The sequence below is a fragment of the Phoca vitulina genome, unplaced genomic scaffold (genome assembly GCF_004348235.1).
Source record: "Phoca vitulina isolate PV1807 unplaced genomic scaffold, GSC_HSeal_1.0 scaffold4, whole genome shotgun sequence".
NCBI classification, from domain to species: Eukaryota; Metazoa; Chordata; class Mammalia; order Carnivora; family Phocidae; genus Phoca; species Phoca vitulina.
Genome location: NW_022589707.1, coordinates 171,399 through 188,413, shown reverse-complemented (window position 1 = coordinate 188,413; position 17,015 = coordinate 171,399). Strand labels below are relative to the sequence as shown.

At 64.8% G+C, this 17,015-nt stretch overlaps 1 protein-coding gene across 1 annotated transcript in view; it reads left to right on the top strand.

Annotated features, from left to right (window-relative positions):
• Nucleotides 1–15,579, top strand: part of LOC116630665 (SCO-spondin-like) — a 51,947-nt gene extending 36,368 nt beyond the window's left edge. Inside the window, 33 exon segments of the mRNA XM_032401356.1 lie at nucleotides 118–318; nucleotides 655–751; nucleotides 862–1,061; nucleotides 1,423–1,589; nucleotides 2,732–2,892; nucleotides 3,080–3,303; nucleotides 3,488–3,529; nucleotides 3,698–3,853; nucleotides 4,380–4,589; nucleotides 4,758–4,925; nucleotides 5,713–5,844; nucleotides 5,946–6,192; nucleotides 6,457–6,609; nucleotides 6,692–6,738; nucleotides 6,937–7,281; nucleotides 7,640–7,813; nucleotides 8,405–8,535; nucleotides 8,783–8,907; nucleotides 9,131–9,177; nucleotides 9,453–9,731; nucleotides 10,073–10,231; nucleotides 10,401–10,517; nucleotides 10,982–11,120; nucleotides 11,259–11,461; nucleotides 11,626–11,753; nucleotides 11,856–11,998; nucleotides 12,108–12,154; nucleotides 12,927–13,144; nucleotides 13,390–13,485; nucleotides 13,638–13,698; nucleotides 13,995–14,125; nucleotides 14,721–14,871; nucleotides 15,476–15,579. Of these exon segments, the coding sequence (XP_032257247.1) occupies nucleotides 118–318; nucleotides 655–751; nucleotides 862–1,061; nucleotides 1,423–1,589; nucleotides 2,732–2,892; nucleotides 3,080–3,303; nucleotides 3,488–3,529; nucleotides 3,698–3,853; nucleotides 4,380–4,589; nucleotides 4,758–4,925; nucleotides 5,713–5,844; nucleotides 5,946–6,192; nucleotides 6,457–6,609; nucleotides 6,692–6,738; nucleotides 6,937–7,281; nucleotides 7,640–7,813; nucleotides 8,405–8,535; nucleotides 8,783–8,907; nucleotides 9,131–9,177; nucleotides 9,453–9,731; nucleotides 10,073–10,231; nucleotides 10,401–10,517; nucleotides 10,982–11,120; nucleotides 11,259–11,461; nucleotides 11,626–11,753; nucleotides 11,856–11,998; nucleotides 12,108–12,154; nucleotides 12,927–13,144; nucleotides 13,390–13,485; nucleotides 13,638–13,698; nucleotides 13,995–14,125; nucleotides 14,721–14,871; nucleotides 15,476–15,498 (4,922 nt within the window). The 3' untranslated portion in view covers nucleotides 15,499–15,579.
• Nucleotides 15,580–17,015: the final 1,436 nt, after the last annotated feature.

Below are 17,015 nucleotides of genomic sequence, written 5' to 3'. Positions count from 1 at the left end.
AGGTGGAAGGCAAAGCAGGTGGAGGGCGTGGCAGGAGGGCTTGTCACCTGCATGCCGGGATCCTTCAGGCTGGGCCCCTGCTCAGCATTCACCCTCTCTGCTTCTGTCCCACCACAGCCTGTGGGGATGGCCAGGGTCTTCTCCCCTGTGGGTGGCCCTGTCCCCGCTCCTGCCAGGACCTGTCTCCGGGGAGTGTGTGCCAGCCAGGCCCGACGGGCTGCCAGCCCAGCTGTGGGTGCCCCCCCGGCCAGCTGTCCCAGGATGGCCTTTGTGTGCCTCCCACCCACTGCCGCTGTCACTACCAGCCTGGAGCCATGGGTCAGTGCTTCCCTTTGCCCTCTCCCAAGGACCCCCGAGCACTGCAATGCCCGCCTGCCTGGCCTCTGCCCATCTGCCGGCGGGACCCAGCCTGGAGTGGCAGGATGGAAACAGGCAACCTGTCCTCTCTGATGCTCCAGGCATCGTCTCCCGCGGATCCCATGGCATCCCGGGCCTGCCCCAGGTTGGGGCTTCCATCTCCCAGGCCCACGATCTGGGGCGCCATGGGGTGAAGGCTGAGAGGGAGGGAGGTAGAAGGCAGTGGGGTAGGAGGAGGGATTCAGGGTGGGGGGCACACTGAGCTATCTGGGGTCCCACCCCCACTCATGCCTTCAGGGATTCCTGAGAACCACAGCCGGTCAGCAGGGCCTGGGCTCAGCTCCTGGGAGAGCCTGGAACCCGGAGAGGTGGTGACTGGGCCCTGTGACAACTGGTGAGCCCAGGGAAGCAGGGGGAGGGGAGTGGGCTGCAGAGCCGGGCAGTAGGGCCCTTGGGGGAGGTGGCCGGGGTCCTGTCTTCTGAAGCCCCCTTCCCTGTCCCCAGCACCTGTATGGAAGGCATCTTGCAGTGCCGGGAGGTGCCTGGCTGCCCCGGCCCTGGGGTGTGGGGTTCCTGGGGTCCCTGGGAAGACTGCAGTGTCTCATGCGGAGGAGGGGAGCAGCTCCGCTCCCGGAGATGTGCCCGGCCCCCCTGCCCTGGGCATGCCCACCAGAGCCACACCTGCCACGCCCAGGTCTGCAGAGGTGAGCCCCAGCCCAGGTTCCGGCCTTGACGCTCTAACTTAGGTGGGATTCCCACGTTGGCCTTTGACGCGGACTCAAAGGTGCCTTTGCCCTCTTCCATCCATCCCCGTGGGCTGCCCTCCCCCCAGGGCCAGTGGTGGGCAAGCAGAGGAGGAAGTAGCCAGATTCAGGGAGGGGAGCCTGTGGGAGGGTGTGACATTGGCCCTGAGGGGCACAACGCAGGGAGAATATCGTGGGCACAGCTGGGGAGCCATGGGAGGGCGGGCACAGGGGCGAGTAAGCAGGTGGCAGGGTGGGCGTCGAAGGAGCCCCCGCGAGCAGCGCAGGCCAGAGCCGGGCCCTGATGCAAGTGTTGCCCCAGCGGCAGGCTGCCCGGCTGGACGTCTGTACCAGGAGTGCCCGCCCGGCGAGGGGTGCCCCTTCTCTTGCGCCCACGTCACTCGGCAGGTGGGCTGCTTCTCCACTGGCTGCAGGGAGGGCTGCCACTGCCCCGTGGGCACCTTCCAGCACCGCTTGTCCTGTGTCCAGGTCAGAACCCTCTCAGCCAGGAGCCCAAGCCCTCCCTCCCCTCCCCTGCCTTTCCTCCCTCTCGCCCGCAGCTGCTCAGCCCTGCAGACCCTGTCCTCTGGACAGCGCCCCGCTTCCTCACGTGACCCCAGGCAAGCGTTCGGCCTGCCAGGCTGTCTGAGGCCTTGGCTGCCCAGGGCAGTCAGGCAGAGGTGGAGCTCCCCGAGCGGGCAGCTGGGGTGACGTCGCCGGTTCCCTGGAACAGGGGCCTTGCCTGGCCTCCTGCTCCTCCTCCGCATGAGACACTGCAGTCTTCCCAGGGACCCCAGCAGCGGCTCCCTGGCTGCCAGCTCCCATGGGGGGCTCCCGCGTGGACCCGCCCGTGACTGGCGTAGGGCCAGGTGCCCCCCTGTCCCCAGAGCACTTTCCTGCCAGGCCCAGTGCTCCCCATGCCATTCAGGCCACGGCCGGGAATTGTGGGTCCTCACTGCCCCCTTTCCCTGCCGCACCCCGGTGGGGAAGCGTACCCTCACCTTTACTCTGCCCCGGACTCCTTGTCTCCCGCTCTGGGGTCCAGACAACAGGCAGGTGCCAACTGCTCTGCGGAGCTCTCCGGGTGCGTGGGGGTTTCTGTCCCCGGCTTTAATCCTAAGCTCGAAGCCGGTGTCCGGTGGCTGCGCCCAGCCAGAGCTCCAGAATGCCATGCCCAGAAGGGCCTGAGCAGCCACCTGCTTGACGTAGAGCTGATGACACTGCGTGAGCTGCAAGGAAGGAAAGGGACACACCGAGTCATGCAGACAGTTATCGGTAAAACTAGGGACCAGGTGTCTGATTCCTGGCTGAGGCTCTTTCTGCCTCCGTGTTCCCTCCAAGTCCCGCCCTGGAAGGGCCTCTGCTGACCCTGCCTGGGTCCTAGCTAAGTGCTGTATGCGGGAAAGCCACTGGCCATTTCGGGTCAAGTTCATAGGCCACTAGTCTCTCCCGTTCACAGCCCTGACTCAGGGAAACTGTCCCACTTGCTCCAGGGAATGCTCTTCTGGGGCCCAGAGCACCCCCCACTCCCAGCCTCACATGCCTTCCTCCCCGCCTCCCTGGGCCACAGTGCAGAGAGCGGGCACCGGGCCTAGGCGATTGCACCTTCCCCTCTGCTCCCGCCCCGCCAGGAGTGCCCCTGTGTGCCCACCGCCTCGCTGCTGTGGGAGCTGGGAGCTGCCGGCGCTGACCCTGCGGCTCGCCCCCCCGTTCTGGGAGAGGGCGGTCAGCCCCTTGGGCCTGGGGATGAGTTGGGCTCAGGCCAGAGCCTTCGTACAGGCTGCAGGAACTGGTGAGGGGATGGCGAGAGTGGGGGAGATTTGGAGCCAAGGGAGGGGGAGACACCGGCTGCCCCGCCCTTGCCCGGCCTGACTACCCTTGGCTCTGTCCCTTCACTCTTCGGGGTGGATACCCTTGCCCACCCCTTTTTCTCTCAGGGTCTGTCCTGCCTGCCCCTCACCCCCATGCCCTTTCCCCAGCTCCTGTGTGCATGGGCAGCTGTCTTGCTCGGTGGGGGACTGCTCCAAGGCTGCCGATGGCTTCAGTCCCTGGGGGCCATGGGGCCCATGCTCCCGGTCTTGTGGTGGGCTGGGCACCCAAACCCGCAGCCGCCAGTGTGTGCGGCCCTCCCCAGCTCCAGGCAGCCAGGGCTGCGGTGGGCCCCGCCAGGACCTCAAGTACTGCCCCAGCCCAGACTGCCCAGGTGAGGGAAGCGGGAAGGGCGAGTCTGGCTGCGTGTGGGGCCTGGAGGGCCCATGGGAGACCCAGCAGGAGGGAAGGGCTGAATCAGATAGTGGTGGGTTTAGAACTGGGCCACCAGCCTCAGGTTTGGTCCTGGGGCACTGCAGACTCAGAAACGTTCTGAGCAGGGCTTTTCTTTGGCACAGGGGCTGGAGGGTCCACAGTGGAGCCCGTGACAAGCCTTCCAGGTAGCCCAGACTCCGTGGGTCCCAGCCCAGACTGGCTGTACCCCTCGCACGTGGCCTCCCTTTGGGAAAACAAGCCCAGAGGCTCCTCCCTCCCCAGCCCTGCTTCCTGGGAGGCCAGGAGCCCAGGGTTGACTCAGCAGGAGATGCGTCTCCCTTCTATCCCCGCAGGCGGCTGGGGCCCATGGTCCCCGTGGTCCCCATGCTCTCGCACCTGCACAGACCCCACTCACCCTGCTTGGCGCCGCCGTACTCGCCTCTGCCTGGCAAACTGCACCGGGGGGGACGCGTCACAGGAGCGCCCTTGCAACCTGCCCTCCGGCACAGGTGCGCCTTCCGGTCTTGACCTCTGACCCTGACCCGTGTCTGAACCATGGCCATCCCCTCTAAGCCCAGCATCCTCCCTCCAGCAGCACATTCTGACCCGAACCCATGTCCAACCTCCCAACCCGACACCTAATACCCTTGAAGCAAATACCGAGTTCTCAGCCTGATACGGAATCATGAATCCGTGTGTGACTCTGGACCCGGGGTGCTCTGTGCCAGGCTGGGCAGCTGTTGGGGCCTCCAGGCCCTGCCCACACCGGCAAACCCTCACTTGTGTGTGTACTGAACACTCACCCAATTCCCATCCAAATCCCTGAGCATCCCGGTGAGTCTGGGACCACGCACGGCCCCCTGAGACCTCGCTGCCGAAGCCTCACAACAGCCGGCATCAGATCCGAAACGGGACCCCAGAGGTCTGGATAAGGACCTGGCTGGCCCGGCGGATGAGGAGCTCTGCACTTGGGCTGAGGCGGGGGAGTCAGGGCCGGCTCCAGCTCGCGTCGTTCCATCCTGTCCCGGCCCGCAGAGCTGCCCCTGTGCCCCAGCCCTGGCTGTGTGGCTGGGAACTGTTCCTGGACCGCCTGGGCCCCATGGGAACCTTGCTCCCGAAGCTGCGGGGTGGGCCAGCAGCGCCGTCTGCGGGCCTACCGTCCCCCAGGGCCCGGTGGGCACTGGTGCCCCGACATCCTTACCGCTTACCAGGAGAACCGCTTCTGCAACCTGCGGGCTTGCCCAGGTGAGGAGGGCTGCTGAGGACCAGCGCAGGCCCTTCCCTGGTCCCAGGGCCTCTGTGGCGCTTCCATCTTAGCGCGGGACCCTGCCCCAGGCTCCTGGTGCACGGTGGGGGGGGGGGCTCTGCCTGAGCTAGGTCATCCCTCATGTGGCCCTTCTCTCTGCCACGCAGTGCCTGGAGGCTGGTCACGCTGGAGTCCCTGGTCCTGGTGTGACCGGAGCTGTGGGGGGGGCCGATCCCTGAGGAGTCGCAGCTGCTCAAGCCCCCCACCCAAGAACGGGGGTGCCCCCTGTGTTGGGGAGAGGCACCACGCTCGGCTCTGCAATCCCTTGCCCTGTGGTATGATGGTGGGGACATCGCATCCCTGGTGGCCTTTGCCCTCTGCACAGCTCTCCCCATCCCACCCCTAATTTAACTCCCACGACACCTTGTGACGGAGACACTCAGTAGCCAGCAGAGAAAACTTAGGCCCGCAGGGTCAGATGGCGGGATCTGGGTATTGCGCGCAGGGACTCGCTGTGGCCAGGGCTGAGCTGCCAGAATGCTTGCCCCTGCCTGCCCCCACCCTGCACCAGAACTTGTTCTTGAAGTTTTGCCCACCCTCCAGCTCCTGAAAGACCACCCAGCCCGGTCAAGATTTCCGGAGGATTTGAGGGTTACAATCAGGACTGCACCTGCTCCTGGGGTGTGGGCGGCCACTTCCAGACACGCCCCTCCCAGCTTCGGCTCCTTATTGGTCCTTACTGGTCCTTCTGAGCTCCCCGACCCCATGGACCTTGGTTACACTAGGGCTTTCCACCCTCATAGCCCCCCAGGTGAACACAAAGGAGCTGTGTAGGTGAGCATGTTCTTAGATGCACAAATTCAGTCCAGTTCAGCGACATTTTGTGGGTGCCAGGCTAGGTGCTGAGAACCCCCAGGTAGGTAAGAGGGACTCCCTGTCACGCAGAACGTCCCAATCCCAGGGGTCTCCCCAAGGCCCTATGTTTCCGTGGGCACCAATGTGGGGAGAGGGATGGGAGTATAGCTTCATGGAGGTAAGAGCAGTTCCCGGGCAGGCAGGCAGAGGGTTTCTGAGCCCCTGTGCTCAGAGCCCTCTTGACTCAGGTCCTCCCCGTCTGCTCAGAGGAGGGCTGCCCAGCAGGCATGCAGATGGTCAGCTGTGCCAACCGTTGCCCCCGCCGCTGCTCAGACCTCCAGGAGGGGATCGTGTGTCAGGACGGCCAGGCCTGCCAGCCGGGTTGCCGCTGCTCGGAGGGTAGGGGCGGCCCCGGGCCCGCGGCGTGTCAGAGCGGCTCAGTGGGAAGGCCGGTGGGCCCCGGGTGCCGGCCCGGCTCTGGAGGGCTGCCTCCCCCGCAGGCTTCCTGGAGCAGGACGGCGGCTGCGTGCCGACTGGGCACTGCGAGTGTACAGACGCCCAGGGCCAGAGCTGGGCCCCGGGCAGCCAGCACCAGGAGGCCTGCAGCACCTGCACCTGCCGGGCTGGGCGCCTCTCCTGCACGGCTCAGCCCTGCCCACCGCCTGCCCACTGCGCCTGGAGCCGCTGGTCAGCCTGGAGTCCCTGCAGCCGCTCGTGTGGGCCCGAGGGGCAGCAGAGCCGCTTCCGGTATGGGGCTGGGCCAGGCTAGCGTCACCTCCCCCAACCCCAGTCTCCCACTGCCTGGACTCGGTCTTCCTCTCTGATCCAGAGCTCCTGGATCCTGCCCCCCCCGTGGCATACCCTCTGTGCCCTGGCCCAGCTCTTGGCCCGGGTCATCCGTGCTTTCTTTAGCCGCCCCAGGTTTGCCCGTCAGGTGTCTCACCAGGAGACCGAGGAGTGATGAAGGGCCCTGGGCTATCTCTCACCTTCTCTGCCCCGGGCCCCACCCAGGTCCTCCACATCGGGCTCATGGGCCCCAGAGTGTCGGGAGGAGCAGTCCCAGAGCCAGCCCTGCCCTCAGCCCCCGTGCCCACCCCTGTGCCTGCACGGTGCTCGCCTCCACACCCTGGGGGACAGTTGGCTGCAGGGCGAGTGTCAGCGGTGGTAAGCCTGGGGCAGGGGCAGGGACGGGGTGGCACTGTCCTGCCGGAGGGCAGCGTCCCTGAGTCCGGGCTCCTCCCCTCAGCTCCTGCACCCCGGAGGGCATCATATGTGAAGACATCGAGTGTGCAGGTCTGGGCTTTCATCCCAATCCCACCTTCCCCCACCCTCCTAGCCTCAGGCCGGCTTGCTTGCTCTGTCTCGCATTTCCCTCCTAGCCCTATTCACCGCTGCCAGCCCCTGTGCCATGAAGGTCCTGACCAGCCCTCCAGGCCTTTGCTCCCCCCCCCGCCCCCCGGCTTCTCTAACCTTGCCTGTGCCCTCCCACAGTACCCGGGGCCTGGACGCTCTGGTCCCCCTGGTCTGAATGCCCTGTCTCCTGTGGAGGTGGAAGCCAGGTTCGCACCCGGGTCTGCATGGCCTCGGCCGCTGACCGCAGCGGGGCCCCCTGCCTGGGCCCTGGCACCCAGACCCAGCGCTGTGGATGGCAGCCTTGCCTGGGGCTGCTGGAGGCCTGCTCCTGGGGCCCGTGGGGGCCCTGTTCCCGCAGCTGTGGCCCAGGCCTGGCCTCCCGCTCTGGGTCCTGCCCGTGCCCACTGGCCGAAGTCGACCCCACCTGCAATGGCACCTTCCTCCACCTGGACACCCAGGCCTGCTACCCAGGGCCCTGCCTAGGTGAGTGTGCACGGCGCCGTGAAGCCCCCTCCCCTGATTTCCTGCCTCAGAAAAATTCAGCGAGTAACATGGTTTCCCAAACCCCAGATTTGCCCCCTCAAATGTGTATCTATCTCCCTGATATTGTGTCTAGTTTCTTTCCTCTTCTCACCATCTCTTCCTTTTGAGCTCTTTGGGATGCGCCCCTCGCCCCTGGGTGACAGAGAACACAGCGAATTAGGACTTGTCTGAATTCTTGGCTCCCTTTTGCCCTTTCGCTGTGCAGGGTGTTGGCTGGGGCTGGGGAAGAGTGGAGGGGAGGGGAGGGAGGAGGGAGGCTGGAGGAGCCTGGCTGGCACCCCCCCACCTTGGTCCCTAGAGGAGTGCCTGTGGAGCAGCTGGAGCAGCTGGACGCGATGCTCCTGCCAGGTGCTGGTCCAGCAGCGCTACCGGCACCAGGGACCAGCGCCCGCAGCGGGAGCGGCGCGGGGGGGCTCTCCCTGCACGCGCCTGGACGGCCACTTCCGGCCCTGCCCCATCGGCAACTGCTCGGGTGAGGCCCTGAGAAGCCAGACAGCTGAGCCCCGGCAGGGCCTCCCAGCTCCTCTTCGAGCCGCCTCCATGCCCCGGGCCCTTGGAGCTGCCTGCACTGAGCCCCGCCCGCAGCAGCCCGGTTACTCCCCTGCCTCGCCCTCAGCTACTCCCGCATCCCCGCGGCTCTGCTCCTCTCCCCTCCCGGCTCCGCTGTGATTTCCCCACTTTGGAGCTAAAGGCTTTGTCCACTTGTAGCAGCCCCCCGGGCACAGAAGGTCTTGCCCACCTCCAGTGGTAGCCACCCTCCTGTCCCCCATCCGCCAACCCCGGGAGCACCTGCCAGGCCCCTAGCTCCCCAAAGGCCCCATCCTCCACGCAGCTACCTGGCTCTCCGCGGCCCAACCATCATGACCCTTCCTAGAGGCACCCTTGGGGGCCGAGTGGGCGCTTGATGGGGCGACACTAGCCAGTCCTTAGGGCAGCCTGGGGGCAGGTTTGCACTCTTACGGGGCGACCCCAAGGGGCCTTGAGGGGATCGTGTCCTGTGTGCTCCGGGCTTGGGGTGGAGGGTGTCTCTGGGCGGCCCCCCACCAGCCTCTGTTGCCCCCAGAGGACAGCTGCACACCTCCCTTTGAGTTCCGGACCTGTGCCCCGCCCTGTGCCGGGCTCTGCGCCACGCACCTGAGCCATCGGCTCTGCCAGGACCTGCCGCCCTGCCAGCCCGGCTGCTACTGTCCAGAGGTGAGGGGTGGGGCTGGGGGAGGTGCCCCAGGAGAAGGGGGGCTCTGTCCACACTCCTACGCTGTCTCCCCTCCGTGATGCCTGGGCGACACCCCTCCTCCGCACGATGCCCCTGAAGAGCCCCTCACATTCTGCCTCGTGCCCACGTGCCCACCACTGGCTCACCCGCCATGAGCAGACACAGTATGGCACCAGGGTACAGAGATGGCTGCCACACAGCCCTGTCCCCATGTCCCCTCCTGCTCAGGGGCTGCTGGAGCAGGCGGGGGGCTGCATTCCCCCAGAGCAGTGTAGCTGCCTGCACCTCACAGGAGAAGGAGCCACGGTGACCCTGGCCCCCGGGGAACGCCTGCACCTGGGCTGCAAAGAGTGGTGCGTGATGGGGGCGGGGAGGCAGCATCAGAGGGCTGGGGTCAGGGGGTGGGGGGCGGGGAGGAGACCCCACAGGGAAATCCCCCAGGCCCCGGGCCCAACTCCAACCTCATCCTGCTCCAAATGAGCCCAGAGCTCAGGTCGCCCCTACAGCAGTCCCCCAACCACCGCTCTGGGCTGAGTCTTGCCTCGGCAAACCTACCCCGACCACCCCCTCCCACAGTGAATGCCAGCACGGAGAACTGCAGTGCACCAGCCAGGGCTGTCAAGGTAACTCTGGACTTGAGAGACCAGCTGTCCCCATTTGCCCAGGACTGGGGGCGAGGGGCGGTTTCCTGAATCTGGAACTCTTGGTGCTAGGACTCGGACAGTCCCAGACAAACCAGGACAGTGGGTCACCCTACCCTGGCTCCCTGACACCTCCTACAGCCTTTCCCATTTCCAGCCCGTCCTGGTCATAACTGGGGCTCCTCCCTCCCCATCCACTGGGATCTGTGGTCTGGGGGAGGGCCCCTGGGAAGGTGCCCACTCGCTGCCCTTCCTAGGTCTTCTTCCTCTGAGTGGGTGGTCCGAGTGGTCACCCTGTGGACCCTGCCTGCCCCCTGGCGTGCTGGCCCCTGCCTCCAGGACTGTGCTAGAGGAGCGCTGGTCTCAGCACCCAGCTGGCCGCTCCCCGACCTTGGCCCCCTGGCTGGCTTCGGAGCAGCACCGCCATCGCCTCTGTTTGGACCCTGAGACGGGGAGGCCGTGGGCTGGAGACCCAGACCTCTGCACCGCCCCACTTAGCCAGCAGCGCCTCTGCCCGGACCCGAGGGCCTGCCAAGGTAATGAGGAGGGGCAGAGACCAACAGGGCAGGAGGGAGCCTGAAATGAGAGTGGTGGGGGACCTGGCCAGGTAGGGCTGGGCCATGCTGTTTATTTCAGTAGCCAGGGGGTTAGCAGGCCTGCTAAGCCTCCTGCTTGCCCCCAGGGCCTGCTGGATTTCACGCTGGGTGGGCCCGCAGCAGGGAGCATCCCTGCAGCGGCTGAAAAGAGGAGGAAGGGGGTCTGAGGGGCTCAGGGCATGTCAGAGTGTCTGCAGGGCTAGAGCCCGAGGCCTTGGGGTGGAAGCAAGAGGCAGAGGGGAGGTGGGCCCTGGGTACTGACTTCCATTTCATCTCCCCAGACTTATGCCAGTGGAGTCCTTGGGGGCCCTGGAGCCCCTGCCAGGTGCCCTGCAGTGGAGGTTTCCGGCTACGCTGGAGAGAGGCAGCGGCCCCCCCTGGAGGGGGTTGCCGGGGGCCATGGGCTCAGACTGAGAGCTGCAATGTGGGGCCCTGCCCAGGTAACCCCCATGGCAGCATCTGGGGGGAGGGGCCAGGGACTGTAAGTAGAAGATAGCGCCTGAGCGGGATGTTGCCTCTGCTCCTAGAGGCACGCGGGGGAGGGGAGGGTGCTGTCCCGGGGGCCCAAGAGTTGGCCCCCAACACAGACTCCTACCTTCTGGTCCTCAGGGGAGAGCTGCGAAGCCCGGGACACCGTGCCCACCCTTGACTGTGCCAACCGATGCCCCAGAAGCTGTGCCGACCTCTGGGACCGCGTGCAGTGTCTGCAGGGGCCGTGCCGCCCAGGTGGCCAGGCCCGCCTGCAGCCCCCCCTGGGAGCCCTAGGGCCTCTGAGCCGGGCAGCTTGCTTCGCTGCCTCCTGCTTCCCGAGAGCATGAGACCCGTGGGTGGGGGCGTGCTCCTGTACTGGATCATGGGTGATAGGGCAGCCAAGTGAATCCTTGGGTCACTTTCGGCAACCGGGTAGGGCTCCTGCATAGAGCGAGCCTTAGCCAAGATGGGCTGTGTCTGTGAAGATGCTCTCAGGCAGCCTCAAGGGTTCCTGGGGTGGGGCCCACACAGGGCGGGCTAGAGCGACTCCTTCCTGTGCTCCAGAGGTGGAAACAGTGTGGGGGCTGGGGGTGGGGGTGGGGGAGGGTGCTCCAGGGTCAGCCTGAGGCTTTGGACTCCAACTGGCAGCCAGGGGGTTCCTCTGTGTGTGCCTGCCGGAGCGCTGAATCTTGCTTGTCCTCCTCACCCCCACCCCCCAGGCTGCCGCTGCCCCCCTGGCCAACTGATACAGGATGGACACTGCGTGCCCATCTCCTCCTGCTGCTGTGGCCTTCCCAGCCCCAATGCCTCATGGGTGGTGGCCCCAGCTGAGGTGGCACAGCTGGACTGCAAAAACTGGTATGGCTGCCCACTGGTGGCCAAGCGGGGGGCTCGGGAGCTTTGGGTGGGAGGCTTGGGGCAGGTCAGGGTTATGGGCATTACTGGGAAGCAAAGGCTCCGTTCCCCTTGACTTGTGCCCTTGACCCCTGTCCACAGCACCTGTACCAACGGGTCCCTGATGTGCCCACACCACGAGTGCCCTGTCCTTGGGCCTTGGTCAGCCTGGAGCAGCTGCTCTGCTCCCTGTGGTGGGGGCACTATGGAGCGGCATCGGAGCTGTGCGGAGGGTCCTGCAGGGGTACCATGCCAGGCCCGGGACACAGAGCAGCGGCGGGAATGTAACCTGCAGCCCTGCCCCGGTGAGCACCTGGGGTGGTGGGCACCTGCCCTTCCCTCTAGTGCCGCTGAGCTCCGGCCCCCGTCCCAGCTGGCCTTCGCCAGGGCAGGGGGCCGGTCGGGAGACAGTCCCTTCCCCGGGCTCCACCTCACTGTCTGTGTGCTCCGCCCCCCCCCCCCCCCCCAGAGTGCCTACCTGGCCAGGTGCTCAGAGCCTGTGCCACCGCGTGCCCACGCCTCTGCTCGCATCTGCAGCCTGCTGCCCCCTGTGTGCAGGAACCCTGTCAGCTTGGCTGCGGCTGCCCTGGAGAGCAGGTACGTGCAGGTGCAGTGTCCCGACTCCCGTAGGGGGAGCAGGCAGGTGGGGGGGGAGGGGAGAAGTGGGTCTGCGTATAACTGGAGCCCGCACTGCCCCAGCTGCTGCACAATGGCACGTGTGTGCCCCCCGCTGCCTGCCCCTGCACCCAGATCTCTCTGCCGTGGGGCCTTACCTTGCCCCTTGAAGAGCAGGCCCGGGAGCTTCCCCCAGGGACTGTGCTCATCTGGAACTGTACCCGCTGGTGAGGGCCAGGGGGCTGGGTGGGGAGGGGGTGGAGGGCAGGGCTGCTGAGAATGGCGGTGGGGAGCAGGGCCTCGGAGGCATCGGAACCCATGCTTCTGTCTTCCCAGTATCTGCCGAGATGGAGCCTTCAACTGCTCCCCAGCCGACTGTCACGGTGAGATATGGCTGTCTAGGCCCCTGCCGTCCTTCCAAAGGCAGGGGGGGTGGTTGGCCCTGCTGAGGGCAAAGGCAGTGCTATCTCTTTCAAGAAGCCCCTTCCCTGCTCTGTCCACAGTGATGCTGACGGCATTCCTGTGTGTGCACAGAGCAGGGCTGTGAGCGATGCAGGAAGTGGAGGGTTCTTTCCCTGCAGAGGAGGAAGCAAAGGTTGAGAGCGTGAGCTAAAATAGGATCCTTGTCTGGCAGTCCCCAGGCAGGTGGTATCTGCCCTGTGCTGTTTTGCCCCCATCTGGTCAAAGTCAACAGGCCTTTGCTAAGGGCTCACCTGTGCCCCGCCCCGGCACACTGGGCTCTGTGTGGATTCAGAGACACACAGGTATGGTGAGCCCCGAGCACCCCAGCCTGGTGCTGCTGCTGAGGGCAGACTGACCCACCAGAACAGAGACAGGAGATGGTTTCTGGCCCACTAACAAGCAGGCTGCACCCACGGGACGGGAAATCAGTGCCACAAGAGGAGAGGTCGAGGTGGACAGGACTAGTCAGGGGAGGCTTCCTGGAAGAGGCAAGATGCGAGTTAGGCCCCGCTGGTATTTGGGAAGGTGGATAAGAGCAGAGGGCTGTGTCTGGAGGCCTACAAGTGCAGAGTGGGCAGCACTGGGGAGGGAGGAGGGACCCTAGGGGTGCCTGGCGTGGGACGGGGGAGAATCGAGGCTGGACCCAGGGCTGACCTGAGTGGTGGTGGTGGTGGGGGGGGTCTTCCCTGGCAGAGTGCCCCTCCGGGGAAATGTGGCAGCAGGTGCCCCCTGGGGAGCTGGGGCTGTGCGAGCGGACGTGCCGGGAGCCCAACGCCACGGAGACCCAGGGCAGCTGCAGTGCGGCGCGGGCCCCGGGCTGTGTGTGCGGGCACGGGCACTTGCGCAGCCAGGCGGGCCTCTGCGTGCCCGCGGACGGCTGCGAGTGCTGGCGCCGCGGGCATCCCCACCCGGTGAGACCCCGCTGCCCTCCTCAACCCAGGCCTCCCTCCCGTCCGCGGGCTCCTCCCCTCTGCACCAGGGCCATCCCACTGGGACAGTCTCTGGGCTCCGTCGGCCCCCCTCCCTCCTGAAACTCCTGTTGCCGCCTTCAGTCTCTGGCCGCTGGTTTCAGGGAGGGGGTAGTAGCGTAGAAAAGCCTAACCAGCAGAGAGATGGAGATCCAGGTGGAGAGGAGGATGTCCCGCATTCTCCCCAGCCCGGATCCGAATGGCAGGAGGACTGTGACAGCTGCCGCTGCGTCCGCGGGAGGAGTGTCTGCACCCAGCGCTGCCCCCCCCTCACCTGTGCCCAGGTACCGCCAGCAGCCCTGCTGCCCTCTCAGAGCGGCTCCCTGGGGTCCCTTCCTGCGTCCCTCCCCAGAGGCTGGTCTTAGGGCCTCGAGCAGGCAGTGCCGGGGCGCCTGGGCCATCCTCCTGAGTGGGCTGGGGACCACTCCCTCTGCAGGGCGAGGTGACCGTGCAGGAGCCAGGGAGCTGCTGTCCCACTTGCCGCCAAGAGACTCTGGGTATGCAGGGGACCTGGGGCACTTCCTGCCGTGCCTCTTCCTGCTCTGGGCCCTTCTCCCAAACTGCCCCCATGCCCACCCTAGGAGGCCTGCCTTCCCCAGTGCTGCCTACCATGAGGATTAGCGGAGTGGAGACCCCTAGCGCTGCCTCATGGCACCTGGCCACCCCTGTCCCAACAGCCGCAGGTGCCCTTCGGGTCCACACGCTGCTGTCCCCTTCACACAGAGTCCCCTCGTGTTGGCCTTCTCTCTCTGCCGTGCCCCCACCTCCTGCATTCACCTGCTCCTCCCCACAGAGGAGCAGTCAGCCTCCTGCCGGCATCTCACCGAGCTGCGCAACCTCACCAAGGGCCCCTGCTACCTGGACCAAGTAGAAGTGAGCTACTGCAGCGGGCACTGTCCATCCAGCACCAACGTCATGCCTGAGGTGAGCCAGGGGGCTGCCGTGCACCCTGAGGGCCTACCACTGCGAGCCTAGACCTGGGCAAAGCCCCGGGGACGTGAGGGACGCGGTCAATCTCAAGGGGATACAGATCAGAGCCCGGGTGAGTTTTTACCAAGGTGGTGGCCTCCACCTGCTGCTTGGCCCTGTGACCCTCCACCGGGCTTGGGCTCCAGAGCCTACTGCAGGCCTCCACCCCTGCCAGGGGGGTCTTCTCCTGCTGTGGGCCTACCAGGACATGGACAGGAAAGGCATAAATTAGGAGCTAAGTTAGGCTCCGAAATCACAGCCCAGCCTATAGTGAGAAGCTCTGTGGGACAGGCCGTTTGCACACAGCCTCGTCCCAGACATTCCTGGCAAGGCGTTATGAGCATGTCCCAGAAGACGGACTGGGCTCTGCCCTGCACTTGCTCTCCTCGGACCCAGAGCCCTGCTCCTCCGCGACCCGGCTGGCTGCCCCGCTGGGCGAGGAGTGTTGGGATCTGGCCCTCCCCGGGATGGGAAAGGCCCCCAGAGGGAAGGCGGGTGTTTTGGGCCAACGCGTTTGGCCCCGCCCCAGCTCAGCCACGCCCCCCCGCAGGAGCCGTACCTGCAGAGCCAGTGCGGCTGCTGCAGCTACAGCCTGGACCCCGAGAGCCCCGTGCGGATCCTGACCCTGCGCTGTCCCGGCGGCCGCGCGGAGCCGGTGGTGCTGCCCGCCATCCGCAGCTGCCAGTGCAGCGCCTGCCAGGGTGGGTCTGGGCGGGGCCGGGCTGCGGCGGGGGCAGGCGGGGGGCGCGGGCGGGCTCCGGGGGCGGGGCGGGGGCGGGGCGGGGCCGGGGCCGGGACAGGCCCTCCGAAAGGGCCCGTTTCCCAACTCGCAGGCCCCCGCGGGATTCTGCCTTCCTGACCCCTTCTGACCCGCTCCATCCCGCTTCTTGGCTCTCGTTGGGTTCTTCTCCAATCATACGCACGCTTGGGGGTTTGGAGTCCGTCAGAGCTGCTTCATAGCAGCCCTTCTCTTTCCTTCCTTGCTCAGCGTCCGTGACCTCAGCCTCACCGCCTGGCTGACAATTGTGCACGGGCTTGTTGGGAGGGCTTAGTGAGAGCGCACGTGTGAAGCGCCTGCCGGGTGCCTGGTTCTCGTTAGGTACCCGAGGCCACACCGTGGCAGGTGAGAGAAACAGGTGCAGGGACACTGGTACCGCCTGGACGGAGCGCAGGGCAAGAGCGGGCCTTTCTCTGGCTTTCCTCCTGGCGGGTCTCCCTCTCCTGCCAGTTTGCGCCGCTGCCCATCCCTTCCGGGCCTGACCACTGCCTCCTTGCTAGTGCCTCTCCCGCTCATTCGTCCTCCAGGAGGTGACTTCTCAAAGCACTGATGGCTCCGCTGCACGAGGCTGCCTCCACCCCTCATGTCATCACCGGGCTCGGATGCACTGACCCCCTCCTCCCGTGCCGACCCGCCCACTCCATGCCCTGGTACCAACATCTCCCAAATAAAGTGACACTGGCAGCAAGCCCGTGTGCAGAGTCTGCCTCTGGGGACAAGGGGGTAAGGGGGGCAGAGTGGGTCTGAGCCCTGATCTCGACCTGCACAAGGACTGTCTCCAGGAGGCCTCTGTTAATCTGCCATGCTGGTGAACTTGGGCGAGTCACTTCCCTTGTATGTGCCTCAGCTTCCACATCAGCAGGTTGCACATAAAGTCTGAAGTTCTCTGGTGCATGGCTTCTGCTGGCCAGTTCTGCCCCTTCGTCCCGCAAAGAGCCCTCTTCCAGTCTAGCTGGTGCTGCCCAGCTCCACCACCCTCTCCTGCTTCCAACTGCCATTTCCCCTCATCCGGAGAAGAGTTCAGCTGGTGGGTCCTACTCCTTGTCGTGGACACTCCACGTGGATAATCCATTCAGTTCTCACCCCTTTATGTACAGTGACCTTCCCCTTCACTCCACAAACTCAGCCGTTTTCAAACACTTTCAAATATTTACTTACTGATCATGACTTCCCATCCTTCCAGCTTACGTGCTCTAGTACTTCACTGCTATCATTTATTTCAAATTCATTGAGACCACCGGGTTCTCACTTTTCATTAGCTCCCTCCTGTCTCCCCTCAGGAGTCATGGTCTGCATGGTGATTCTCAGCACCAACTGCACATTAGAATCACCCGAGGAGCTTTTGAAACCCTACCAATGCCCAGACCCCATCCTGAGCCCATTAAATCAGATTCTTTGGAAGCCTCGTGGGTAATTCCATGTGCACCTAGCTGGAACTGAGAACCACCTTTCTGTCATTATAAATCTCTCCAATGCAAGTACCGTTAAATCCCTCACTTTTCTATCTCCATTCATCCCCACCTGGCAATATTCCAACTCAAAAATCTGCCTAACTTTCTGCTTCTAGAAAGAATTTTGCAGATAGGCTGTTTTTACCTAAATTTGTGATCACAAACCTCAAACAGGCCTTTAATTCAATTTGACCATCCTACCTCTTCTGTTTCCCTATAAACTCTATTTCCTGTTCTCTGCAATGACTATGCATGCCTTCTCTTCCCCCCCCCCTTCATTTTCATGAGATGACCTTGTCCCACAGAGATGTCATCAGATGGGAAAATCTATAGCAAATCTATAACAAAACAAACCGACATCCGCTCCATCTTCTTCTTCCCTCGTGGTGTCATCTAGAAGTATCCCTACCCCTGGAAAGGGCCCTTGGTACTGTGGTCCTGGCTCCTCTTGCCTCCTCAGGGTCTTGGGTCCTTGCATTGCCCTACCTGGGCTTAACCATCAGTTCCCTTCCCATCAACAGAAACACGATCTCGTGTCTCACATCTTGGCCTCCTCTCTTGACCCCACATTTCCCTCCAGGTACTGTCCCATCTTTCTGTACCTTTTCATGGAGAA